A 27,957-nucleotide genomic window follows, 5' to 3' on the forward strand; every position below is an offset into this window, starting at 1 on the left:
GTTTGCTTCTTTAGAGAGGCCTCATAAAATAGTCAATGTTTGAGGTTAAATTTTGTCAAAATGTTTTCTATGTGGTTTGGTAAGCAGTGGAATTCACACACGGAAAGGGGCTGTGGTGGTGGGAAACAGGGATGTTCTTGACTCAGACAAGGAACTTTCTCTTAAAATAAGGCTGTACATAAGGCTTTTTCCTTTGACCAATTCCTAGAAAATGAATGAATTTGGAAAAGTCATTACATATAATTAGAAGATTAAACAATACCACAGAGCATCTCCAGGCAACATGCTAATAAGCTAATTGAATGCTACGTTATATATTATTTCTTAAAGGTTTATAAAATCTCCATGAAAATACTGAGTGTTATGGAATCATGATACTCATGATATTGTGAAATCGTGAATGCCCACAAACGAACCAACTTTGTTTTATGGGCTGTCCAGCTATAAAATCAGTCCGCGACAGCTCAGAATTGAGGATTCGTGAAGCTAAGAGACCTCTGAAATCCCCCATCTACTCCGTACCCTCTGGGTAGCATTGCATAGATGTTATAGTCTTCTGAATAAGTTCTGAGAGGCTCATAAGTGGTTTTGATTAAAGCAGAAATCTAATGGACCCAGTAAGTTTCAACATAAAAGAAATGATATAATAAGTATTTCTAAAGTTTTAAGGATTTTTCTACCAACCTGACTTGATAGTATAAATAAAACCTCCACTATGCAAAATTTATAACTTAAATAGCACCTATAGAATAAAACCTTAGGAGTGCTTTACAGACATACTGCAGCCAGCATCACCCTGGTTTAGTAAGGCCCAGAGTGATTCAAAATTTGAATTAACTGTCATACCAGTATGTGGTAGTATCGAAAATAGAACTGAATTTTAAGCTCCAATCTAGGAGTTCTCTTTACTTCAATTGGCCACACTGCCTCAAGTCAAAACATCTATTACCATTATTTTCATTTTATCTACCGTAATTAGACTTCTTTCATGTCTCTTAGACTAAAGGAAAAGCCAGAGAGATGTTCTAGAAAAATACATTTGCATTTCAAATTTACATTAAAAATGTCTTTCCCTTTTCACGTCACGAATTCCAAGCACTGTTAAAGAAATCACAGATTACACAGCATTCTGTGTCCTGGGCCTCTGTCCTTTTTAGATTATGAAAACTGGAAGTTAATTGGAATTAAGAAATTTTCCTTATTAAGTGTGTAAAGTATAAATACAAGTAATTTTTTAAAAACTTTATTTTAACACCTAATACAATTCCAATTTTAAGGATTACTTGCACAAAAAAATAAACACATTTGGTATAAAAATGTATCACTTTAACACCCTTTCCCCTTCACCCCTCCCCCTCCCCCCACCCATGAACTGCACTCTATCTGGATGCAGAAACATATAAAGACTAATGGCACAGATTCGTTTTTACCTACAGGAGTTTCTGTTTATGTACCCAGGTACTCTAGAGGACACCAGCCCACTTTATCACATGAACCATTTCCTTCAGCCTGCTGAATTTAGTTTCACAAAGAAACAAAGCTTATTATAAAGGCATTTGAAAAACCATTATCTTAAATTCTTTTTAGAAGCACTGACTTTTTTTTTTGCAACCATTTATATACAGTGTTACATAACAGCTCTGGAGTACAGTACATGCAGCAGAACATACCTGTTGAATATAAAATACTTTTCTTAAAATCTTCATCGTTGGAATTCTCTGAAGTCTAAATTATAGAATGCCCATTACTTTGAGAAAATGGTTGAGGAGTACAAATGTCTGCATATGTTGGCCACTGAAATAATCCAAGGCTAACTGGAATAATATTCATAGCACACCAGGAGTGCATAAATAATTTACTTACATTATTAAAATACAACCCATAAAATTCAAGTTCAAGATCTTACAGGATTGTCTATGTAAATCCTTGAAGTGGTTGCCTGGAAATGCATTGTGTCTTCTTTCTCTTTTCTTCTTTTTTCAAGTCCTATATAAAATGTTTAGTTGAAGTTTTTTCTTCGTCAAATGAAACGGCCACCTTTATTTGTGCCGACTGCCTCTTCTCTTCATTGCAGCAGTGCACTGTGGACAGTACCATTTTCCTTTTGGTGCTTCTGTCAACCCAACACATCCATAATGGAACCATTCTATTGGGCACTGGAAAGCAAAACGGCAGAGAAATAGTTTTTAATACCTCCCAAGATTACAGAGTATAATATGCCCACTAGACTGAATATTAATAATAAGCTTCATGGAAACAGAACTTTTAGATCTAGAAGCTGATTTATAGATCACTGAATCCAACTACAGGTTTCAGAGATAAGGAAGTGGAGGCACAGAGAAAGTACACATCTCTGCATCTAATTCTATGATTCCAAGCAATGAGCAAAAAGTCACTAATTCTCGTTAAGCTGGAGAGTAAGTTGATACCAACTTTCAAGGACAAGTGAGATGGGTCTCTCACAAAGAAGGTTAAATACATTTTACAGATTTTATTTAATATTCAACCTTATTCACTCCCTTGTAAAGTAGAATAAGCTAGTTGCAATGAAAAACATAAAGGGATGACCTGGATTTCCTCTCTGCGTAGATCTAGTCCTAGATATGCAGAGAAAAGGGATCCTACTCTGTAACATATTAAGCAGTTCTACACTTCCACAGAAAATCTTAGCACTCAGAAGAGCACAAGTGGGAATGAGAGGGCTCAGAGAGTATGATGGGATATTCACAGAAATGCATCATTTTCATGAACTGCCTCAGGAGGTTACAATGGTGTTCTCGGAACAGTGGGGCAGTACTATACAAAAATCACAAACAACCCACAAGTGATTCTAAAGGGGGAAGTGGAAGGACAGTCTTTCTCTATCTATGTGAACATGTTGTTGAGACCCTGCCAGGTTAGGAGAGCACAAACTTTAATGTACCAAGCCAACTCGGCTCAATCTTCAGATTATTTTTAAAAATTTTAAACTGCTATTATTAACCTTAGGATTCTGACATTATAGATTCTTACTTCTTTAGAATTCAGGGTTGTTAGTCCTCTGTAGGAAAAGGGGGCTGGAAGTTTGAAAAAGTGAGGAGGGAGTGAAATTACTAGAAAAAATATTCTCAGCATCCAATAAAAATATATCTCTAACCAAAATTAAGCTTCCTAAAAAAAAAAAAAAAAAAGGGAATTCTTTTCTTTCAAATCTCCTTTACTTTCCATGTCAGAAGTGGCTCTTACCAGCTGACAGCTGCAGAGCACAATAGGAAACAGTATATTGATAGGAGGAAAATAACCTCACATCATACACCCCACTCCCGCTAGCGGCAGGCTTCCTGACAGAATGTACTGTTTTAAAACACCAATTTTTCATCGTGATAAGTGAATTGGATTCTAGTAAACACAGTATTATTTAGCAAAGGAAGTAGAGGATGTTTCTAATTTTCCTACAACAAAATTTTGAGATTTATAATCTGCACATGAAACTATAAAACTAGCTTTAAGAGAGTTAAATTGGGAACACGTGAAGGGACATGACCCTATTTTGGAGAGAAATATTCTAGCATTAATATAATGTAATTAACATAACTGCAGACCTGTTTTCTTAGACTGAGAGACACCGTAAATAAGAAAAATGTTCAAGTGGTAATAATCTGTGATTTTTTTTCATTCCTAAATAGAAAAATTTAATACTTACATCTTGGTTATCACAGCCCACCATCTCGCCATAGGATACCTAGTTAAAATAAAAGTAAATATTTTTTATTATGACTATACGATAAGCATCTAAATCCAACTTGTTGATGATACTGTTAGAAAACAGAGGGGAATACACAACTGCATTAAGAAACAGGGTATATAGTTTTTTAATAAAAAAGATTTTATAAAGACTCATAGCTTTTTACTAAAAGATATTTTTGGGCAGGGGCACAGAGGGAAATACACAGAAATTATGTGCTCTTTGAAAATCTGAAGGAACCTTGACAAATTAACTTTGTGGGTGGTTTCTTTCGTAAAGACTTTAAGTTTCTTTTTTGGTTACTTACTTACTTAAGGTTTTTACTTTTTCTTGGGTCATCTATATTTTTGCAGTCAACAGTTGAAACTTCTAAACTTATTAGCAATTACTATCTGCCCTTCCTCATTTTTCTTTTTGCTGATCACCAGTATTTTATAATACAACTTCCTAATTCTTGAATTAATTTAAGTTCTCAATGGACTGAGAAATGTTTCAGACAGGGTTATAACTAGATGGCATGCCATATGATTCTCTGCATGAGTGAGAATATCTGTATGTGGTTCTATACACACGAACACTTCTCTGGTTAACAACTTTTGGGGGGGCACTCAGAGTTTTCCCTCTAAGCTCTATAGATATATTTCATCAACAAGTTTTTAGTGTTACAGATGGGAAATCTAGGGTGGATCTTTGTTTTTCTGTAGGTAATCTATTTTTACTACCAGGATCTTTACAGTATTTTCTTAATAACCAATATCAAAAAATGTTTGTCAGGTGACAGTAGAAAACCTAACTAACTCTTAAATTGCAAATTCTCAAAAACTAGATTGCCAACTTACACCATTAAACACAATAAATTGCAGATGGATTACGGATTTTTTTTTTTTTTTGCAGATGGATTAAAGATTTAAACGTGAAGAAACTGAAGTAGATCAAGAGCTAGATAAAGCCATTTGCAAATGAGAAAAAATGCAAGACACATTTATATGGAGAAAAAGCAAGGAGGCTGATAGCATATAACCCACAGCTGACTTCATAAAGAAAAAGACTGACAATCATTACTCCATAAAACTGGAATTTCAGAATTAAAAACAGAACAAAAAAAACCTACACCAAGCAAAGTACTTATAATGTACATGACAAAAATGATAGAAAAGTCAGCCAACACCAATGAATCAATTCATAAAAAAAGAAATAAAAATAGCCAAAAAAGGGTCCAATTTTACTACTAACGTAAATTGAAATGATTGTGTGATATAAAACTATCAAACTGGTATATGGTTTTCAAGACAAAATAGTATCCAGCGTTGGACAGGGTTTAGGAAACAGGCACGTTTCCTAATCGGGTTTTGGAATGAACTTCAGAAGGTAATTTTGGTAGTCTGCAACAAATATTTTAACTTAATTTTATTTCAAAAGATTATCTTAGAAATTAGATGTATAAAATGGGTTACATAAAAAAATGCCTACCATAATGTTATTTGTAATCTCAAAAAATTTAATACCACTAAAAAAACTTACAGCTAAATATTGGTTTAAAAAGTTACAGTATAACACATAACTGAGAAAATTTTTAAAAATTACTTCAAGAAAAATGATGTTTGGTACACAGGACTTTGTGAAAAAGTGTTACATAAAGAATATACTGTGATCCAACTGGTCAAATTCACACACATACATACACACAAACACACACATGTGCATCTGTGTGTACATACGTGTAAGAGACTAAATGTTTGTGCCTCTCCCCCAAATTTCTGTGTTGCAGCCCTACCCCCCACTGTGACTGTATTTAGAGATAGGGTCTGTGAGATGATAAAGGTTAAATGAGGCCCTATGGGTGGAATCTTAATCCAGCAAGGTTGGTGCCTTTATAAAAGAAGAGACACCAGAGCTCTCTTCACCATGTGAGGATACAGCATGAAAGGGCCCTCTGCCAGCAAGGAAAAGAGTCCTCACCAGGAATGGAATCAGTCAGCACTTTCATATTGGACTACCTAGCTCCAGAACTGTGAGAAAATAGAGTTCTGCTGTTTAAACCACCCAGTCTGTGGTACTTTGTCATGGAAGCCTAAGCAGGGTAAGACAACATGCCTGTGGGGTATACAGTAGTGATAAATCAAAATGTCTAATTACAGGTTATATCCGAGGGCTGAGATTGTGGGTGACTTACACATTCCTTTATACTCTTTGTATTTACAGCAAATGTGATTTTATAAGAAGCAGAAGAAAATTACAGAAGAAATCAAAAGTATTTTCACTGGAGAAAAAAGAGCGCTTAAAAAAATGAAATCGTTCTCTGTTTTCTATTTTACTCAGACTATACTTTTATAGACATATCAGATTTTTACCTGATTGCAAATGCAATATCGTGGTTCATTTGGGTCATAAGTCCAATCAACCTGACTGTTTGAATCAGACTCTGGTACTACTGTTGTTTGTTGAGAGATTTCTTGTACGACGGTTGATGAAGAAGAACATGACGACAAGGAAGAGGAGGAGGAGGAAGATGATGACTGCTGACTTGAAGATTTGTTGTTGTTTCTGAAAAAACGGTATCAGTTTTATTCGCTCAGCATCCAGAAGAAGTTACGGGAGAATAACTCCCAAATGAGTGGTATGAAATGAAATTACTTTAAACATGTAAATTAACGTTTAACACGAAGTTAAACTCACCTGACACAGATTTAAGAACACAACTGTTGACAGCAATAAAGAGCAACAATTTTCATAACAGTTTACTTTTGTTTAAGATTTTTTGTTTGTTTTCTGGAGAATAAAGATATTTTTAAAAATTCTTTCAAACTATGTTTTTACGATAATTTTTTAATCTGTTGCTACTTAACATTGACTTAAATTACAGGTAAGAGTTTTAAGAATTAGTATTGGTTATGGCTACCTTGCAGACAGTCTTTGTATTTTTAAGCAAACTGAATACTCTTCATCAAAATCTAAAATACAAATACACAATAGCAGTTGACGAAAATGATCGTGACCATCAAACGACGTGTGACTACTTACCCGTGTAAGATAGGAAACAGTGTTAAAATTCACAAGTAATGTACCAATATTTATACACTAATTAAATTTTAAAAATAGGGAAATTTATTATCAGTAGTTATAATAAATTTGGGTTATTAAGAGGAATTACTTTTTAAGATATCTAGCACTTTTATGGTAATTCTACATTGATCATTCCTTTAGAGATTTACTCATAGGAAATACAACACATTTAAAAATAAATTATGATGCAATTATTAGCTAATCTATTCTGGCCTACCATTTGAACTTCCATTATGTCTGAATATCTAGCAAATGCAGATACCTGCGATAGATGGTGCCAGATGCTAGTAAGTTTTCATATTTAAGATTCAGGCAATCATCCTAAAAGTCTCATATACAAAATCTAGGGATATTTTCATAGTTTCAAGTTTGTGGGCGTAAGACCAAGAATTAAGACACTTTGCTTTGAATAAAAATGAAGAATTTCATTTAAATAAATTCCCAGGATAAAATTTGTATTTTATGCATTAATTTATATTGAAACACATGACAAAATAAGGGGTTATAAAGGAAAACAGTTCCATAAAATAGCTCAACCTAATAAACAAAAGAAGTCATTTATACCCAATTTAAGACTCTAGAAAGATTAAAGACGTTTAACACCTTTTAAAGACTTTACTCCTCCAAAGTATAGCGGTGTGAATGAAAATGTCATGTCTTCCTGCCTCCCCAAAGTTCATCCTGATCCATTCATTATACGCTACCTTTGTTTCATATATCCAAGCGCAGCTGGATGCCAAGTAGACTGCACACTTAGTAAAGGTACAGGGCTACTGTAACAGTGCAACTTACTTGCTCTTTCTCCCACTCCGTGAGTCGGCTGCTGATGAACTGGCATTCTGTGTTAATGTAGTCATGAGTGCTGAAGATGATGAATAGCCAGCTGTTTCTCTGGGCATTGAAAATTCTTTTCCCAGCTGAAAGTCATTATTCTTAAACGCTTCATAACTGGCTTTTAGACTTGATGTTCTTCGTCCCTCTTTCATCTGAAACAGACATTCATTGATAATATTAATACGCATATATATGCAGCTTTTCTTTTTCAGTCCTACTAGTTACAGTATTATGTTGGTTTATCCAATATTATTTTGTTTAAATCATTATTTTCATCACTGTAGTTTAAGCTATCTTATGTGAATATCTGAAATCCGTTTTTACACAGTTAGGAGGGAGCTACAGACTTGGTAACTTAATCTGGAATATAAACTGTACAGCAGTGAACAAACGTAGGGCGGTGCAAGCTGTGAGGCTGTGGAGGAAACCCTGGCACTGGGGAAGAGCGAAGTACTGTCCTCGCAGGTGCTGTGGCTCACTGTCAAGAACACGCACGTCATGAGCCATCGCTGTGTGAAGGGATCTGCAGGAGTTTGCACGATTATCAATCAGGTAAATTAATGCACATAAGTTTCATCAAATAAAATGTCAGGTATCATAAAACTATGATTTATAAAAATGAAACTAGACAATGTAACAAAATTCTTTCTGTTCACATCTAGTTGTTTCTATTAGAGTTTGCCAATGATTCAGACAAATGTACCTGCTATTTCCAAACCTTTTCCTTTTTACCTGTGCTGTGGCTTGAACTGCTTGAGCTGCGGCCATGGTAATTGCCCCTGCACCAGTTCCTGAAGATAATGAGCCGATATTATAGGATGCCAGAGGTTGGGAGGAATTCACATTGTAAGCATTGTTGGAAGAGGCTGTAGAATTATTATTTCGACACCCTATGTAGAATTAAAGAAGAAATAAAAATGGTTGGAGAGAACATAATGTTAGTGAGCTTAAAATACATTATTTCCCAATACAGATATAATCATTAAATTTAACATTTTCATGTCACTATAAAATTTTCATGTCCCACTTTTCCTTTCTCTTCTTTCCCCATATGTGGACTTTAAAAAATCTGTATGATTCGTTAATACTGAACGAATGTTTCATTTCCCCTCACTTTAATACAAACAAAAAGCAAACATTCATATTTAAGATAATAAACTTACCTAGTGTATTTTCTTTAGAGGCATCTGAAGTAAGTGTAGATAGAAGAGCTTCAGATTTAAACTTCTTTTCAGGAATATGATCTGTTGTTGTATGGTGAGAAGTCGGATTATATTTCCTTTCTGAATATAAAAAGAATTTATGTGTTTTTAAATGTTAGAGACTATGGACAAGACATAATACTTTCATTCAGTTATAAACAAGTACAGTTATGTTCTGAGTTCTTCATGGAATACAGAACAGTATGTTTCCTTGGAGGACAGGACAAGCAGAACTCTCTGTGTCACCTGTTTTGTTAAGAGTAGCCTTCCCGCACATTAAAAAAAAACTTCAGTAGCAAAGTACTATAGGTAACCCACGATGCACCATGATTTCACATGTAACATGAGAGGAATTTGGTTCTCAAAACATTATCTACAACTTTGAAGACTTTTCAATCAACCCTTCTTTCATATCAAATTGATCTGTTGCAAAATATACTGATACAGTCTTCTAGCCAGCTAACATCCAACCAGCCATCCATTTACTCACTAACCCACCAACCATTGGAGGCCTTCTTATATGCCAAACAGGCTAAGCACTGGAGAAGCAAGGATGATAAAAAAAAAAAAACAAAAAAAAAAAGAGCCCAAAGTATTTTATCATTTGGCTTGAGTTACAACACTCTCTAGAGAGAATCAGGTATCGGTATGTAGGAGTATATGCTGCTATTAATACCATACATTTGTCCTCAATGTATTCCAGGAAAAGCAAACACTCTACTCCCAAATCAAATACATTTTTCCCAAATGATGAAGGTAAGTCTACCAGGAACTGTAAGGAAAAAGGAGAGCTCACAAAATAAAAGGAAGGGAAGGATTTTTTTTTTTTCTCAGTTGGTTGTATGGAGCTAATTAAAAAGAATACACAGGTAATATAATGAGTTTTTAATTGTACTGAAAATTTTAGCTGCCCTAAACCAAACTTACTTTCCATTGGAGTATGTGAATGAGCATGATGATTGTTCACTGGCTGTGAAGGAGTATCTAATTCCAAAGATCCTAAAAAAGAAAGGCAGAGATACATCTCCATTCAATGTCAAGCAGAACTTTCCAGGACGATCAACTACAGGCACTCTGTACCCTCACTTAGCAGAGGACTGGCAAGCCCTGATGCATATGCCTATATTATTTTAGTCAAACATGTTAGAAAATCACCACTGCCAATCTCACCCTGAGCCAATTTCATCCTCTCTCTAAATAATATGTAATCTACTTCTTACTATTCACCTTAAGTACAAAACAGCTCAAGGCATGTTAATGTCTAATTGGTGAATTCAGGACAGCAGGTACCACATAAGTGGATGAATGGATGTTATAACTCCATTACTGATAAGATCTTGAAAAACTCAAACTAGTTATACTGGGTTGAAGACCTTTCTGTAGAGAGATCCTAAAGTATTAGGTGATGGGACATTACTATATGAAAGAAAATTCTTCGACCGTTAAAACAACATATAATAGGAAAGACTTCCTAAAAGAAGTTAGGCACAGAATCTCTACCGCCAAGCATTAAAATACATTTAAAGAAATTTTCTGGGTTTATCTTGATCCCTTGAGATGAAATTATGGCAGGGCACAGGGTGGAGCAGATTTTATAACTTGATTGCATTTAGTTTTGTGTGTCTGTGTCCTTACAGAGGATGCTTCATTAACCTTCCTGCAGTACTGAATAGGCACGAATTATTGTTATTCATAGCTACTATTAGCATTTCAAAAAAAAAATTAGAGCGCCTATAGAACATTTTATTTTGTCTCAAAATACTTATTATTCTCAGACAGGGTTTCCTTGGAATAAAAGTATTACAAATAAATCACATGATCATCTGACGGGATAAATCTACTTTTGAATACAAAAATGCAACTATGGATACCAAGATGGATTCACGAGTGGGTTGTTCTCCTATTCTAGGCAGTGTGTATATATACACATAACCTAACACTGTAAAGAAATTTTTCATCAGTGTGTAGAAACAAGCACATGTTCTTGCTGATGAAATGCATCAAAAAAAAAAAAAGGAATAAAGGTAAATTATAGCAGATCAAGTGGAACCTTGCAAAGAAATATTAAAGTGGCTCCTCACTGATAAGAAAGTTTACTTCTTTGAGAAAAAGAGGAAATGCTTTGGAACCAACTAAAATCTTTCTTACTAACACAGTTGAGGAAAAGCCTTAAGGCACTTCTTGGGAAGAAAAAATAACAGCCTTCCTCAAAGGTGAAGTGTATCCAGCAGGCAGGGCAAAGTCAATACATTTAATGACAGATGGTTAACTTGTTTCTAGATGGCTGTACTTCTTTAAATCTTTGTTCTCAACACTCATCTTACTAACATATATACGTATTAAAAAATGGAATGAGTTAATATGTGATTTTAATAAAGAGAGAGTATATGGTATCCTGTATCACCTCTCTCAGTAGCCATAACCCAAACAGTTCTAGCAGCTAGAGTCCACGCTGTCCAACCCAGTTGCCACCATCCACAGAAGCGCAGGATCTGAGAAGTCTCCATGGGACAAGTGTCTCCTCAGTGATTTGCACATGGACTGTCCAACATTGATGGAAAACTGTAAATTTTACTTACGCCTCTCTAATATTTCTGTAATTCCAGCATTATCAGCTTCCAGCTCCATTTTAAACTTAGCCAGTTCCTGATCCAGCTTTCTCAAGTGTCGATCTACCTGTTTCAAAGAAGATCAAAGATAACCACCAAAATTTGGGACACTATTAAAGTGTCAGTTTAATGAGGAAAACTAATTATTTCTTTTAGTGCTTAGTATTCTTGAGCAAGTCAATTAACCTACATCTCAGTATTTTAATCTATGAAATGAGGGTGCTAGATGAAATAATCTCTCAAGTCTCCCTTAATAAATTTGAAGTTTTATGAAACCAGAATCACAATTTGCTAGAAAACATTCAGAAGTGAAACTAAACAAAACTGATACTTGGGACTTGCAGGGGGAGGAAGTACAGGAGGGTTGGTAACTTTTTATAGTATACCCTGGGATTACTTTCAACCTAATCTCCTACTTATAATAAGGCCATCCACCACACTGCCAAACTATAATAACTGTTATTTGGAATGAAGAATGAAAAGATCCTTAGTCTATAAACAAAGAGGCTACTATATTCTATACATATATTTCTCTAAGGCAGAAAAGTAAACCATTATACTTGTAAACATTTATGTAACAGGTTGAAACAAAAGGGGTTTTTAGCCAGAAAACTCTATTCCCCAAACAGTCTGGTTAGAATGGTTTTATTGCTAACACTACTGCCCTCGGGAAGGTGGCAAATTTTATTTTCTCATTCAACTAGAGATCTTTTGACTGATTTCAGAAAATTATATGATACTTCAAACTAGCAACAAGTCTTAATTTTTTAAGGTTAACATTAAATATTTTTCAATACTTTTTCAAATTTACCACTTTGAAGTGAAACAAAGAAAATATAAATTTTTTGAAAAATATTGTTATATTATTGACATCTTTTTTCAAACTCTAGATTCCCAATGGATCATTGTTGAATAAAATAATGTGTATCTAAATTGAAGGAGACAGGGAGAAAAGTAGCAAAAGACAATTTGTGTGTGTTAGATGCCGTGTAATGTGCTTGGTGCGTTAGAGGCCCTTCTATCTTTTCTAGCCCTTGCTCTAATCTTTTGACATAGGTTATTACTGTCTCCATTTAATAAGTGAAGAAACTAAGGCTCAGAAGGGTTAAATAACATGCCCAAAGGCAGTAGCTAATGCATTATGGAAAAGGGATTTAACTCTGATCTATTTGTAATAAATTGCTCTTCACCATTTATACCTAACATTGCCCTCTGAACTTCTGCATGCAGCAGCCAACTGTTCTTTAACTCAGAATAATATAATTCAAATTGAAAAATAAGAATATTTTCTCGTTATTTATATTTTGTATATTAACAGCACCCAGTGGGGTATTTATTGGTTAGTGACTGTTCAATAATTTAAAACCCAGTTTTCTGTCCATCTTCACACACAAGTTATTTTTCAGAATAAATGGCAGAATCTGTAATTACAATATTTAAAATCCTATAGAGGAACGTATTAGGGACAAATGCTCCTATTCAAAGAACATGCAGGTAATTGAGCATCCTTTAATGGAACCTGCCTTCCAATAATAAAGTGTGAACACAGACCTCAGTTATTCAAGAATATCTTACATTGTCAAAATTTAATCTCAAGGGAAGTCAAAAAATACTCATATTTAAATTCCAAGACCACTTAATGCAATGAAATATTCCACCACCTTTATTACCTACAATATTGAGATTTGTGCTTGGCGTTGGGTTAAATGGAAAATACATGAAAAATTAGAAAGAATCTCTGCTTTCATAGGAATTATAATTTGGCTGACAAGTCAAGATTTATGTGAGCTTTTTAATCTAATATATGTTTTAAAATATATATACCCTAGATGTAGCAAATATGCAATAGTTGGAAAAGGATTAGAAGTAGTACATAAAAAAATACATATATAACCTTGGGCTGTGGTAGACACAAAGGAAGTACATGAGTTAGAGGGTGAAGAACATACTGTTTTCAAATAGAGGGAAAGAAAAATTAATAATTAATGAATGAATAGAGACAGGAACAGAGAAAAAAGAAAAAGTAAAGCATAGTGTGGCCTGGAATAGTTATATACAATATAGACAGGCAGAATGTTAGAATCTAGGTCGGGAGGATGGAGTCAGAGTGAGATGAAGGCATCATGTACCCTCCCCTAACTCTTCCCACCTCTGCACTAAAGAACTACTTCAGTGTATTAAAGATGGTACTGATAGGGATTATTACACATGAGCACATGGAAAATAATGATGGAATTTCCAATACTAGCAGGTCAAAAAAAGGAATGGAATCCAAAGATTTAATAATTCTAAAAACAAATATGTAATTAAAATAGACACAGAAAAGCCTAACCCACACTGTGGTAGGTAGCTTTGTAAGATAGCTTCCAATCATTCCTATCTCTTGGTAGGTAAAAAAAAAAAAAAAAAAAGATTATGAACTGATGAATATAGAAGCAATTATAAGGCAATGAGATCTGCTTTTCTTAGATCACTGCTACTATACTAAATCAAATTAGAAGTTAGAAAGTTAGGGGCGCCTGGGTGGCACAGCGGTTAAGCGTCTGCCTTCGGCTCAGGGTGTGTTCCCAGTGTTATGGGATCGAGCCCCGCATCAGGCTCCTCCGCTATGAGCCTGCTTCTTCCTCTCCCACTCCCCCTGCTTATGTTCCCTCTCTCGCTGGCTGTCTCTATCTGTGTTAAATAAATAAATAAATAAAATCTTAAAAAAAAAAAAAGAAGTTAGAAAGTTGACCGCAGGATTTAACTCGAACTATGAAGCAGCAGAGTACTTCAACAGCATTAAACAGCCATAGCACCACTGAACGTGCCTGAAACCTGTAGAGAGCATCTCCCCTATCCCCATGATTCTGAATGGGTAAAGCACCTACTCTGGCAGATTACCATAACGGCCCCACAGGTATCAGGCAAAGCAAGAACCTATATTACCCCACTCTTCCACACACACCTGACCTCATAAGATTGATTTATAGTAGTAGAGAGGGTACTACTCCAATTGAGAGATTTTCCATTAACCACAGATTCCTAACACAAGGCTGACCACAGAGTCTAATTATTGATTTGTTCCCCACTTAATGTCAACAAATACCAGCCACAAAAGCTTCCTTATTCTACAGACTCAAATCATATCTCATAACCCCAAATATAACCGCATTAATTTTAAATCAGTTCTCTTTTTTCTGACCTCTTCAGAGCCAAAGGAAATTCTGTTGACCTTATTTGTTAACACCTTGATGATCACAAAGATAAGTAAGTCACACTTGGCTCCTCTGCACGAAAGAAAACAATCCTCCTATTTTAACATTTTAGCATAGAGTTGTAATCCTTTAGTCTTCTCTTTTGACTCCGGGTCTCCTATATTCAAATTTTAAGATGTGTCACTGATGGATCCAAACCGAACTAAATAAACCTTTTCAAAAAAGTTTCTACATGATTTATGGCTTCCAATACCATCAAATTCTAAAATTTAAATGTCTCGCTTGCCCTTTCAGAATGAGCACAAGTTATTCTATAAAGTTCTAAGGTGAAATCCATGGCAATGAGAGATAAATTTCTAACTCTGAAAAGATCTGGTAATAGAGAATAAAGAGGGTAAATTGGAGAAGAAAAAGGAACCATGATGGCAAATTATTTCTCTGATAAGTCATGAAAATGATTCTTCACATCTCTGAATTATATTTAAAATAGGTGAAAATCTGATCCATCTTTAGGCTGAATCAAATATTTGGGGCCTTAGCATATAAACCACATCTAATCTTCCTAAAAGACAATAAGGATAGGAGACAAGTCAAAAGGTCAAACTTACATAATATATTTCTTTAATCAGAGTATCAGATAAAGAATTCTCAAAGTTATAGGTAAAATGTATACCTGAAATATAATCATCTCAGGAATAGGCCAGGATATAAAAAAGAAGCAAGTTCAAGGGTACTGAGCAGTGTAAGAGACTGCTAAAATCATTCAAGCATTAACTAAAAGCTCAAATTTTATCAGAGTATACATAAATCAACTTTATTAGGTATTGTAATCTAATACAGCCTGATGACAGTGACATCTGGCTGAGAAACACAAATAAGTGTTTAATGACTATGAGTATCAGGATTCTAGAAGGAAATTATTTTAATAGGATAGCTTTTTTGTTGTTGCTCATTTCCCCTAAGACAACTACTGAAATAAATTTCAGTTTGTTCTACTGAACCCCTAAATCCATTAATCCCTTCATTTGTGGACATTTATGCAGTCTGGTTTCTTTCCTTTATAAATGAAGTAATCAGTACAATACTAGTCACAGGTATAAAAAGTGTACTAGTGATTTTAAAAGTAAATAAAATATTTCAATAAATATAATACAATGAAATACCATGCTATGTAAAACACTGAGGGGCAAAATGAAACATAATTATATACTAAATTATCGTACATTAAAATCTGTAAAAATAACACATGCTTACTTGAAATTACTGTAACAACGCAATGTGTAAGCAAAGGCAAACAGACAATTTCCTCTAAGGTACACCTCCTTCCTCTGTATAAGGTGGCCTCCTACTCCTTTCAGAAGAAAAAACACACTGCTTCCATTGGCTTAGAAGACCCTGCACGTGGTGCCTCCTGCCTGGCTCCTTCTCAGCACCACCCTTCTCCTTCCTTACTATCCACCAACCACACTGGCCTCTTCCCTGCTTCAACCTGCCAAGCACTCTTCCACCTCTGACGTGGCACTTGGTCCATTATCTTCCTGAAATGTTCTTCCTGATGCTCCCTTTCCATGGCTGGCTCTTTCTCATTTTCCCAGTACCTCCTCAAATGTCACCTCCTGAGAGTATGCCACTCCTGCTGACTACATTCTTCACAGCCTCCTCTAGTAATTCCTTCTTTATCCCTCTCTCCACGATGTTTATTTCCTTCATAGCACTTATCAAAACCTAAACGAATCTTTTCTTAAGAGTTTGCCTATATTCATTGCTTCTCTGTGTCATTACTGCCCACTTAACACCAGTGACTGCTCTTAGCTGGAGCTCTAGAAATATTTGCTGAACAAATGGAAGTTATACTTTCCCACTATGCAGAAGTATATAAATAGAAGTACCACTGTCTATTGGATAAATGATCTATGATTAAAAATTACTGGAGTTTTACATTTACACTATGTCCCACCCACTCAGTTTTGAAGCATTTAGCTTTCTAAGCTCTCAAATGTTAAATGTTATAGAATTTAATTCCTCTTTCCTATAGACTTTCACTTGGATATTTACTGTTGATATTTTGCGGAATACAACTAATATGAGATGGTAAATCCATTTAGTAACCTCCCTATGGACAAGGCAATAATTCCCTTAGGCTCAACTGCAATTATTTGCAAAAGTAAATTTCTTACCCTCCAGCATAAACTGTTCAAACACCACAAGCCACGCTGGCAATGTGGCGCAGCGCACAAAGCGCAAGCATTCCGTGGAGGCTGCGTGTTGTTTTTTAACAGTTTATAATTACTTTTTTGTGATAAGTGATGCTAGTTTTTCCTTTATGATAATAGCATCAGATTAATAAATAAATTTTCCTCTTAAATACACTTCATTTAAAAATTTACTTAGCTAGATGTACAGGTGATATGGATAATCTAAAAACCTTGAAGGTGGGATGCAAATATGAAGGTCTGGGAAACACTGGATCACAGCACCTCGAACGTCTTCTTCGTCCTTCTGTTTACTGCTCAACTAATCTACTGGGCCAGGCTCTGAGGGTACAGAATGATTACGAACCTCACATACCTTCAAGGGCCCTGGTTAGGAGATCTAATATTTTTTATTTTATGAAAATGATACTGTCATTACTTTGTACAGTAAAGTCTAATAGTGTTTACCAAATGTTTTCATAATTTAAAAGGAATCTCTTTAAAAGCAAAGGAACTGAAAATAGCCAAAAAATACTGTGTAATTATAAAGTGAAAAGTGTTTAAATGAAAAAGGTATTTAAATAAAACATGTACCTCACAATAAGTCTTGATATTTTAAAAAATGCCCCTTTTGCTGAAGGCACATTTTATAAAGCCTGTTTCAGAACTTCCAAACTGAGCTTATGTATCAAAGAAAGAAATCTAAACTGAAGAAACTAAAAAAATGGAGAACAATTTAAAGAGAGGGATACCAAAAAGATCCGAGCAAAGACATAGACTATAAGATTGTTTGGTCTTCTAAAGTGATTCTATAAAGGAAACTAACTCATTTGAATTACATTACTTTCACTTCTCTCGGTTTAAAGTCATCCCTTAAAAAGAAGGGGCTATTTGCACTGTAGCCTACCCTTGTTTGTCCATCAAAACTAAGTCAGTCTTAGCATACTAAAATGTGACTCTATTATTTTTTGAGAAAATGTCACTCAACTACAATATCTCACGCAAAGAATGACACCACTAAACTCTATCCCTAACACTCATAACTTGCGAGTCATGTTAGTGCCTTTTCTTTTCTACTAACCTATTTAGGCGAACAAATATTTACTGAGAAATAACTGGAGTCTGAAGACACTAAAATTAAAAAAACAAAACATAGTTCTTAACATTCATAGTAAGGGAGACAGACATACATGCCAAAAGTAAATCATTACCATTTAATTCAAATAATAACACAATCATGGGAATAATGACTTGGAAGCTGATAGGATTCTGTTGAGGGGTAGGGTAAGGCACAAAGTGCTAAGGACCTGTTCAACAGCCTCCTTCCTCACTGACAGAACCCACACACCTGGGGCGGCAATGTGCCCCGTTAAGCAACATTTTGAGAAGCAGCTACAGGAGAGAGAAGCAGAAGTCAGTAGTAAGATTCCCAGAAAGGCTTTTTTAAAGGAGCTGACGGAACTGCAAAATATGCCCTTTTGAGTAATCCCCTACTGCAAGTCTTCTACCTGTCCAGAAAAGAGGAGGAATGGATTAGAAGCAGCTCGGGACACTGATGATGTCGGGGTTGCCACGCAAGCCCTGATTTGCCTCCTCCAACAGATATTTTATATGAGAGGGAAATAAGCCTTTTGTTTAAATCATTCTTGTGTGACTTTTCTAAGTGATCAAATCTCTTCTCCCAGATATAAATGACATAAATATCAAGATTATTAAGGTGATTTTAATAAAGAGACTGCACGTGCAGGATTATGAAAGATGGAGAAAGTTTCCCAAGCAAAGACAGAAGGAAAAGCACGCCAGTCAATTTTTTTTTAAAGTTCTTGAACTGTGGCAGGCTGCAGAAGTGAAGAGGAAGGCGTAATGAGAGATATTTAGAAGATAAAATGAACAAGATATATTGATTAAATAATGTGGGGAAGCTAGGGACAATGAGATGAGGATGACTTTCAGTATTTCATTGTGAATGACTGGAAGATCGGTAGCTCTTCTGAGAGAAGGAAAAGAGAAGACTAGGAGTTAAATGTTAATATTAATACGCTGAGTTCCAGGGCCTGGGAATTCTCAGTTAAGATGAATAGGCTCAGAAGAGAAGCCTGAGCTTGAGGAGTCATTAATGTATAATTACTAAAACTAAGAGAACACTTGGAAAATTAATGGAGGAAGGTTTCTCAGCTTGGGCTGTGTGTGGGGCATTTGACAGAACAGTTCTTCACCATGTGGCATTTGGTCTTCCTGGACTCTGGAGTTGGGTAGAAGAAGGGACGAAAGTTACCACTGTGTGAGAATCACCCGAATACAGTAAGAAACAATGCAGGTCAAAGACAGAGCCCTGAGGAACAGCAACCATTATGAGTAATATCCACAGAGACTGCAAAAGGTCACAAAGATGGGAGGACGATATAGACGATTAAGTCTCAAAAAAGAATGGATTTTTATATTAAGGATGTCATGATCGCCTGAAATAGCAATTTAATATGGAGTGCTAAAATAGGAAGGGAAGGAGGGAGAGGAAAAGAAGAGCCACAAAAAGAAAAGGGAGAGGGAGGGCAGAGGAAGGAAGGGGAGAAGAAGGAAGAGGAAGAGTAAAGTAAAGACACAAAGCCGTCCTGGAAATACTGGGGGAATGGGGAAGAAACCAGGCGTCGCTTGGCAGAGTTAAAAGGGAAGCAGGGGCTCCACCAAAGTGGAGAGTCCCAGTTAGACAAGTAAGATGGAGAGCATCTTTAAGGAAGAAGTGAGCGTCCACTATGTGGCGCTCTCACAAGCTAAGATCATTTTATAGACGTGTGCAAGTCCTCCTGTAAGGCACAAATTAATATCGCTATCTTACAGATAAGGAAACTAAGATTTTGGGATGAAGTAACTTATCCAAAGTCCTGCTGTCAGTGAAGCGGCTGAACTCATGTCTGTATGGATCCATTATGGGCACTTACTCTTTATTACGTTTTGTTCATTACATCACCTTCTACTACCTCGCTCCCTAGCCTAAAAAAATCTATCCCCCTCAAAGAATTTACTAAGTTTTATTTTCACCCTATGCTTATCCATTATCTCTGAGTGAACTGCTTTCCCCTCAATACGAACCTTAATCCAGGCCCCAGAGCTTCTGAATAAATTCTGTTCAAAACTCATCTCGTATCCTCTAAGAAATTAACAATACTCTACATGAGTTAATTCAGTCTGTTACCAGATACTTAATATTTACTGCATTAATCTTTATTTATTACATGTTTCCATACAGGCTCTTCACTTTAGTTTGTGGGCATGTCTTCCCGACTAGTTTACCAACACCTTGAGAACAGAAGCCATCTATAGTATTTACATTTTGTTCCTCCATTACATGCAGATAGAACTCCGTTACACGAAGCACAAGAGTGAATAAAACAGTGTGGTTCATAAATAATGGATAGATACACACCAAAAACCCACACATGTTTAAAAAGAACATATTTATATTATACATACTTTTCTAAATGTATGAAATACACTGAAATTTTTTAAACGTATAAAAAGTAGTAAAATAACAAAATATTAACAAAGAGCACAGCCAAAGAGCATGTAGTCTCTAAATACTGACACACAGAATCACTAAATATGAGGAGCAATGTTACAAAACAAATTCCTCTTGGATTCAAATATAAATGTCTTTTTGTGTGTTTATAGACATACTTCAAGACCAAAACAATTAAGAACTTTTTTTTTTCCAATTCCATAGTAAATCAAGCTATAATCCATTCTGCCTTTCCTACAGCATTATATCTTAAAATTGTTTTCAGAATAACTGCATGGACAAAAGAGGCTAGGTTATTACAGCCATTAAAAACTTCCACTATATGAGAATGAAACATTTTCTATGGCTTCACATGACAAATGTTTTCTAGTTTCCTATAAGCATTTACAATGTACACCGTATGTGGTATGTACCTTTTATCTTGCGTCTTACCAATAACATTTACATTTATATATACTTGCTCAGTGATGAGACTGTATCCCGATAAGATTACAAAAATAAGATATGAAATCTATATGCTGAAGTTGGCCATAAGTGTCCATTTGCTTTTAGCTTTAACTTGCTTTGAGGCAGAACCAGAAATGAGTATTTCCTAAAGTATATATTTTAGAAGATGCTTTACATAAAAAAGAGCATTATAATTATACCAGTTTGAGAAATACTGCCTCTGTCTTATAGTGATTTCAATCTTTTGCAAGTGCTGCTACTGCAAAAAAGAACCTTTTTTTAAAGTTTAATCAAGTGTTTCCCATCTTTGCCACCTGAGCCAGTTGCTGAGTGCTACCTACTGACATCACTTAATAGATAGTCGAGTACTATCTCTTAAGACGGACTCAAATGTTTCTCTTCTCCATTTAATCAGGCAACCAAGAAGGCTTGTCAACAAAGTAGTCTTCTGTGTATTTTACCACAGAAACAATCTCAAGATGATTTATCAGGTAAGTAAACATACTACCTTAAGATAAGGGTTAGTAAAATAAATTTAAACACCAATTCTTGTTTAAAAAAAAAAACAAAAAAAAATCTAACATCAGCTAAAATCTTGTAACAATGTAAATTTGGCTAAAACATAAGGTTCTTGACCTGTTGACTAAACTGTGGACTCTAACTCTTCTCCACAAAGAAACCAAAAAATAGACACTGAAACCTCAAATGAAATGGGATCAAGAAAGCAATACTTCAAATTTAGTCTGTTCTTCCTATTAATATTTAAGCCAATAAAACTTAAAACATAATCCATAATATAAGTACTTATGGCACAGCATGCACATTCATTTTACTTACCAAGTCATATATCTGGTTTGCCAATTGTACCTTCTCATCTGCATCTTCCAAAGCTTTATAGTAATCCTGAATAAAAACATTTTTATTTCAAGAATAAATTAATAATTTAAAAATACGTGTATTCAGCGCATATAACTGCATTTTCACTATCACACCTTATATTCAATGTCAGTCATCCTACATTAGCAATAAAAACCCAGTTAAGGACAGGATGGGGATGGGGCAGGAATAGAAATTATGTACAATGGCCAAGAATTAAAGGAAGATGTTCAGCATTCCTCAAGAAGATATAAGTAAAATTAAATACCAGTCCAAGTCTAGCCTCTAAACTAGTAAAAGTTACATGAACTAATGAATAGTTCTTTCCCTTTCAAAGAAAATGTTACAATTTATTTAATTTATAAAGAACATTTCCTCTCCCCATTTTTAAAACTTTTTAATCAAAGTGTAACTACTGAAAAGATTCTGACCTGCATGTCCCTATTTTCCAATTGTTCTGGAACTCTCATTTCAAGTCAGGCATTAATTCATACAATTCAACCTATACTTTAGATTTCTCCTCAGTATAAAGCAAATCATTTAAAAACAAAAACTTGATTCTATCAATTTCCATGGAGAACTAGACTTTTAAGGATATAGCCAAGCTGTACTACACCAAAAACTTAATAGGTTAAAGGGATGATGACTGACTTTGGGCTGCAGAGTTGACCCTTGAACACGGTGTCCCCCATGTGGCTGAAAATCCACACATAAGCTTCTGACTAAAAGCTTAACTACTAATAGCCAACTGTTGACCGGAATCCTTTACTGATAACATAAACAGCAGATTAATGCATATTTTGTATATTATGTTCTGTATTCTTACAATAAAGTAAGCTAGAGAAAAAAAGTTGAGAAAATACATTTATAGTACTGTACCGTATCTATCAAAAAAAAAAAAATCCACGTATAAGTGGACTCAACAGTACAAACCCATGTTATTCAAGGGTCACCTGTATAGATGTGATATCTATACTAATATACACCAGGCCTCCAGGTATCTTCCAAGCGAGGACAAATTCTGTGCTTCCCCCCATGTGGCAAAATAAATAACACAATACTCCAAAGCTGTAGTTTTCAAATTTCTTTCTCAGTTGATTTTTGAACAATTCTATGAGGGTTGGGGATGAGGGAGCCATTATTACTCAGAGATATTAAAGAACCTGCCCAATGTCGCGTAGCTAAATGGCAGTCATGACCAAACCTAGGTCTTCTATGTAGTTCTTCCAAAGTATCCCAAATACACTAGGTCATACATTTAAAGCAAACCTTGAGAGGAGATCTGATACTCATTCTAACCTGGAAGAGACCTGTAAGTACTATAAAACATCAAAACTCAAGGAATTCTGTATTTCTAGGCTCAATTCATATACAAATTTAGAGTTTTAAACTAAAAGACTTTTGAAGGATCCTTTCAACTCTTAAGATTATGTTCTTCTGTGACTCTACCAACTTAGGTACCTAGCAATATGTAAATATGCTTCAAGGTGAGCTAATTTTCACCCCAGTTTGTGAGCGAAACTGGAAGACAATGTTATATCTGTGAAGACAAGGCAACCTTAATTAGCTGTAATCGGAATAAAATAAATTAAAAGAAAAAATTGACTTTTTTTTAATTGTGTAATTCTGTAACAAAAGTCAAAAATTATTGAAACAAATTTTAAATTACCAAAATGATTAGAAATCCTACACCTGAAGCTCTAAAACACAATTATTTAAATTCTAAAGAGCCATTGATAACTTTCTCTCATTTTGATAACCCGAAAACAATTTCATTTTAAAATATCTTTCTCAGAGGACCCCAATATTTACTGATAGATCATCCAGAGTGTTGAACATACTTTTTTGATGGATGCCATTTGTTCTTCTCTCCACTCCGGTTTATTTTTCTTTGCATTCATAAAGAATTCACTGACTCTTTGTTCTAGTTGATCCATGGCATCTATGACATAATAAAAACATTTCATATTTAGATGACCAAATTCATATGCTAAATGTACATGCTCTGATTTAGGGAAAGAAAAAAACATCTGACAACATAAACTCTTTCACTTGGCCAATAACTTAAATATGTCATGCTTTGATTATGTAAATGCTTTAATTAGTCCAGTAAAAAAAAAAAAGTTACAATTTTCTCTGACAATTTATATTTGTTGTTATTTCAAAATTTTTCCTGTAGTCAAAGTAGTCAACAACATAGATAGGTTCTATACTGTAGTATTTCAATAGTACAGCCTTTGGGTCAAAAGGTAATGGTATTAAATCAGCCGAATGGGCCAAAGCACAATTTCTTATTAAAAGTACCACTAGATAGGGGCGCCTGGGTGGCTCAGTCATTAAGCATCTGCCTTCAGCTCAGGGCGTGATCCCAGGGTCCTGGGATCGAGCCCCACATCTGGCTCCCTGCTCCACTGGGAGCCTGCTTCTTTCTCTCACTCCCCCTGCTTGTGTTCCCTCTCTTGCTGGCTGTCTCTCTCTCTCTGTCAAATAAATAAATAAAATCTAAAAAAAAAAAAAAAAAAGTTACCACTAGATAATCCTCACATGTCTTTTAATAAGAAAGAGTAATAAAAAGATTTTAACCTCTCACTATATGGCATTAAGCACCCCATCATCTCATATCATGACTGAAAGTAGAAGGTACAATCATTTGTTCACTTGATACACTGTATTATTTATTCTAGATAAGTTTTTCCCTAAGTGTGTGCCAAGAGTAGTCATCTCATTCCACATCTGCTAAAAAAGGAAAAGTTAAAAAAAAGAGAGAGAGAGAGAGAGATTCTGTTGCTATATATAAGTGAAGGAAAACCTTTTGGAGATTTTCAGGGCAATAATATAATAGGTTTTTAAAGATTCTAAGAAGTCTTACAGTTAATTTTTTTTAAATTTTCCTTTGTTTAAATAAGCAATTTTTAACTTACAAAGAAGTCTCTTATTAATTGATAGTACCTATTAACTTTAGAAAATTCTAATTATTATAAAATGTAAGTTTATAAAACCTCTCATTTATATAATCTAAGGTCAAATCACAAGAGAACTTAAAATTTGTATAATATAAAGTATATATATAAAGTATAAAGTATAAAAGTATAAAACAACAGTTACCCTTTATTGAATTTCTACTCTGTATCAGATACTATAAGTTCTAATTTAACTATGTTATTTTATTTATTTATTCTTTTTTTTTTAAAGATTTTTTATTTTATTTATTTGACAGAGACAGCCAGCAAGAGAGGGAACACAAGCAGGGGGAGTGGGAGAGGAAGAAGCAGGCTCCCAGCAGAGGAGCCTGATGTGGGGCTCGATCCCAGAGCGCTGGGATCACGCCCTGAGCCAAAGGCAGATGCTTAAGGACTACGCCACCCAGGCGCCCCTAACTATGTTATTTTAAATCCTCAGATGATTTTCATTTTATAGGCAATGAAAACCATGGTCAATGTCAAAAAATATGTCAGTAAAATTCTAATATGAACTCAGATCTATCTGACATCAAAACCTGTAGAAAACACTACTTTAGCATTTCAACCACATTAAAGTTAAAATGAATTTTGTGAGTAAGCTAAAGAAATACACAAATCAGACTTCTACACTAGAATCCACTGAAAAAAAGGCTTCCATATCATATCACCTTGTATTAAGCATGGCCACATAAAACTGACAAGAGGCTAAGAAAAGTATATTCAAGAACAATGGATATGGAAGGCGGGGGGAGTAGGAAGGAAGGCAGAGAAGCAAGGGGGAGAAAGGACAGGTCCTTAGCTACCACAAGGAATGCTGGTTCTCTGATCTCTTTCCATGATACCCCTTTCCTCCCAATCATACCCCAAAACCCAGATCTTCCTCTACCTCCACTTTTCTAGGAAAAAAACCTGGCGGCGTGAGAAACTTTTATGTATATAGCTTAAACACAGGTGGCATAAATGGGATCAAGAAACATATTTTCTGGGGATAGACCCCATGAAGGCCAGTCACTACTATCATTTACACAATTTAATTAAGGAGTACCTACATCTAAACAAAGAGAGTAGCATCCAGCCATAAGGGTACACCTAAATGTACATTTTAATTATGTAACGTATACTTCACTTCGCACTCTTAATTTTTAATATAGTAGCTCTACAAGATAACGAATAGCTATATTACATTCATTTCATAAAAGGGGAAGGTTTGTGAGGTTCTTTCAGAACATGGTGGACATAAATTTGTACTCATTTTAAGTGTAATTTGAAGCGTAATTTCGCTGTAAGAATTTACCTTCTTATCTCCAAAGGCACTGATTCTTTACTTTCTTTGAACCATAAACCCTTTTTTATAAACTTCACGGAAAAAATAAGCCAAATACTGCTCTATGAAAGAACAAGGTTAATTTTGGGAAAAAAGTAACCAGACTACCAAGCTATCAGTGATAGAAGAAAAGTCAAAATTTTTATTACAACAGAGAAGAAGCTTTACAGGAAAATCTATTTCCCTTACTGATTTTGACTGAAAAAATATCATCCTGTTGACAAGTGAGAATGTATCCTATAATGTGTAACTTTTCAAAATTTGACATTCCAAGTTCACCAGGGTCACTAAAGAACCGAATATAACCTATGCTTCTGTGTTTTCCGCGCTTGAAAATTTTTGAACAGAACGAACTTTAACAAAAGTCTAAATGCTGAAATCTATGTTCCATACATAAGGGCTCAAGTCAAAATCTTCTCAACATTTACACCGATGTGCATTAAGACATATATCTGGGTTCTCACTGAAGGTACAGAAACTTTTATTGCAGAGTCTTGAATTCGAGAAAGGAACACATACAAGTGCCCTAATGTCTCCTTCTCTTGTAAAAAAGCAAGGAGAAAAGTAGCGTAGAAAGCAAGGGGCAAGAATCGGCACTGCCTTTTCTTTTTTACAACTCCTTATGCACTAGCCAGTGAGCCGGAGGAGAGTCACACAGCAGAGGCGATGAAGTCCATTGCAAGTAAGTCTGGCACTGAACACGCGCGGCCAAGACCGGCAAACGCGCCGACTTACTCTGCACCTGCAGGTCCATCTCGCGCATCTCCGTGAAGCGGTCCCGCAGGTCCATTGGAAGCTGCTCAATCACTGTCAAAGGGAGAGTCCGTCAGAGGGGCGGGGCCAACGGCGAAAGTACGCGCTTACGTCGCTGCGTGCGTGCGTGCGTCGGGGGGGGTCGAAGGAGCCGGCAGCCCACAGCGAGGCTGCCAGTTACCGTGAGAAAGAAACATCCCCCGCCTCCCCCTCCCTCCTGCCATCCCGCCTGCCCGTCCACTCGCGCTCTTGCCCGCCCGCAGGTCCCACAGACGGCCCCCGCCAGCGCCGCCCACTCACTTTCCAGATAGTCTTCTAGGTACAACATCGCGGCCCTTAGAGCTGGGGGAACGAGGGGGTCCAGGGGTTTATTTGTGTCACTCGCTGTCGCCGGAGTTTTGTCCCTTCCAATATGGCGCCTCCGCTAGCAGCACCCGCTCAGCTTCGGCGGAAAAAAAAAAAAAAAAAAGAAAAAAAAAAACCACTTTGGCGCCTGACGGCGCTTGCCTCACTGCCGCCCGGAGCTGTCATTGGTTGGCTGAAGCAATGACGTAAACCGACCGGAGGCCGCCCCCGCGCCTTTATGGGAAGTGTAGTTTTATTCCCTCCCTAGCAAGGATTAATATGCTTAGCAGTTACCCATGTAGAAACTACAAAAACCAGTCGTCCTTGCGAACGGTGCGCAAGAGAATCTGAAATGCGGTGCCTCTGTTTATTTGTTGATTTTTGCACAGGGAACTACGGGAGTTGTATGCGCCTGCAGAACACAACTAGGAACAACTTTTCACCTGTTCTTTACTGCTACGATTCCATGCCCTGGCGTTTGTGAGTCATGGATTTCAAGTAGTGCTAAGCCAATAGAAAATGTTCTGACGCTAGAATAATCAGCAAAGTTCGGGCGATTTGGATTGTTTAAAACAGAACTCTTTGTTGGAATTTATCCTTAATATCCACTGCTAGAAATATAAATGGGACGTCTGGTTGGCTTCCTTGTAACTAAAATAGTGTCACTAAGAATATGGGGTGAATATGAATTTCCCGTAATAAAAGATACAGAAATAGCCCTCGATAACCTCTTACATATTTTGTTTTGCGGTCCGTCTCATCGTCATCGTAATGTAATTGAGCTATACATAGAGCCTGCACCCACAAAAAAGAAGAAATTATAGTGAGCAGGCAGAAATAACGGATGAAGACTTAATATCTATTGAACTATCCTAACAATAATTTTGGATTATGTTAAATAAATACCCTGTATTTGG

General features: G+C 35.8%; 1 protein-coding gene across 2 annotated transcripts; it reads right to left on the reverse strand.

Moving 5' to 3' along the window:
- Positions 1 to 1,827: 1,827 nt before the first annotated feature.
- On the reverse strand, positions 1,828 to 27,957 carry ING3 (inhibitor of growth family member 3). 2 transcript variants are annotated; one of them, XM_008705808.2, is made up of 12 exons: positions 26,996 to 27,162; positions 26,678 to 26,749; positions 23,500 to 23,600; positions 21,620 to 21,685; positions 11,403 to 11,499; positions 9,751 to 9,822; positions 8,785 to 8,904; positions 8,354 to 8,511; positions 7,580 to 7,773; positions 6,076 to 6,268; positions 3,683 to 3,721; positions 1,828 to 2,156 (listed from the first exon to the last, which is right to left on the reverse strand). In XM_008705808.2, the coding sequence occupies exons 1-12, from the start codon at positions 27,021 to 27,023 to the stop codon at positions 2,040 to 2,042; spliced, it is 1,257 nt and encodes a 418-aa protein (XP_008704030.1). In that variant the 5' UTR covers positions 27,024 to 27,162; the 3' UTR covers positions 1,828 to 2,039. The 2 variants fall into 2 exon arrangements, 1 of the variants encoding a protein (XP_008704030.1); XR_572166.2 differs by lacking the exons at positions 1,828 to 2,156; positions 3,683 to 3,721; positions 6,076 to 6,268; ... (1 more) ...; positions 8,354 to 8,511; positions 11,403 to 11,499 and having other exon boundaries at positions 26,996 to 27,957.

Source organism: Ursus maritimus, unplaced genomic scaffold, assembly GCF_017311325.1.
Source record: "Ursus maritimus isolate PB19 unplaced genomic scaffold, ASM1731132v1 scaffold_3, whole genome shotgun sequence".
NCBI classification, from domain to species: domain Eukaryota; kingdom Metazoa; phylum Chordata; class Mammalia; order Carnivora; family Ursidae; genus Ursus; species Ursus maritimus.

Coding starts and splice junctions, on each gene's coding strand:
- ING3 (XM_008705808.2), bottom strand. CDS start 27,023: ATGTTGTACCTAGAAGACTATCTGGAAA. Junction 8,905..9,750: donor TTCACATACTCCAATGGAAA/GTAAGTTTGGTT, acceptor TTTTATATTCAG/AAAGGAAATATAATCCGACT. Junction 8,512..8,784: donor CTCTAAAGAAAATACACTAG/GTAAGTTTATTA, acceptor AATTCTACATAG/GGTGTCGAAATAATAATTCT.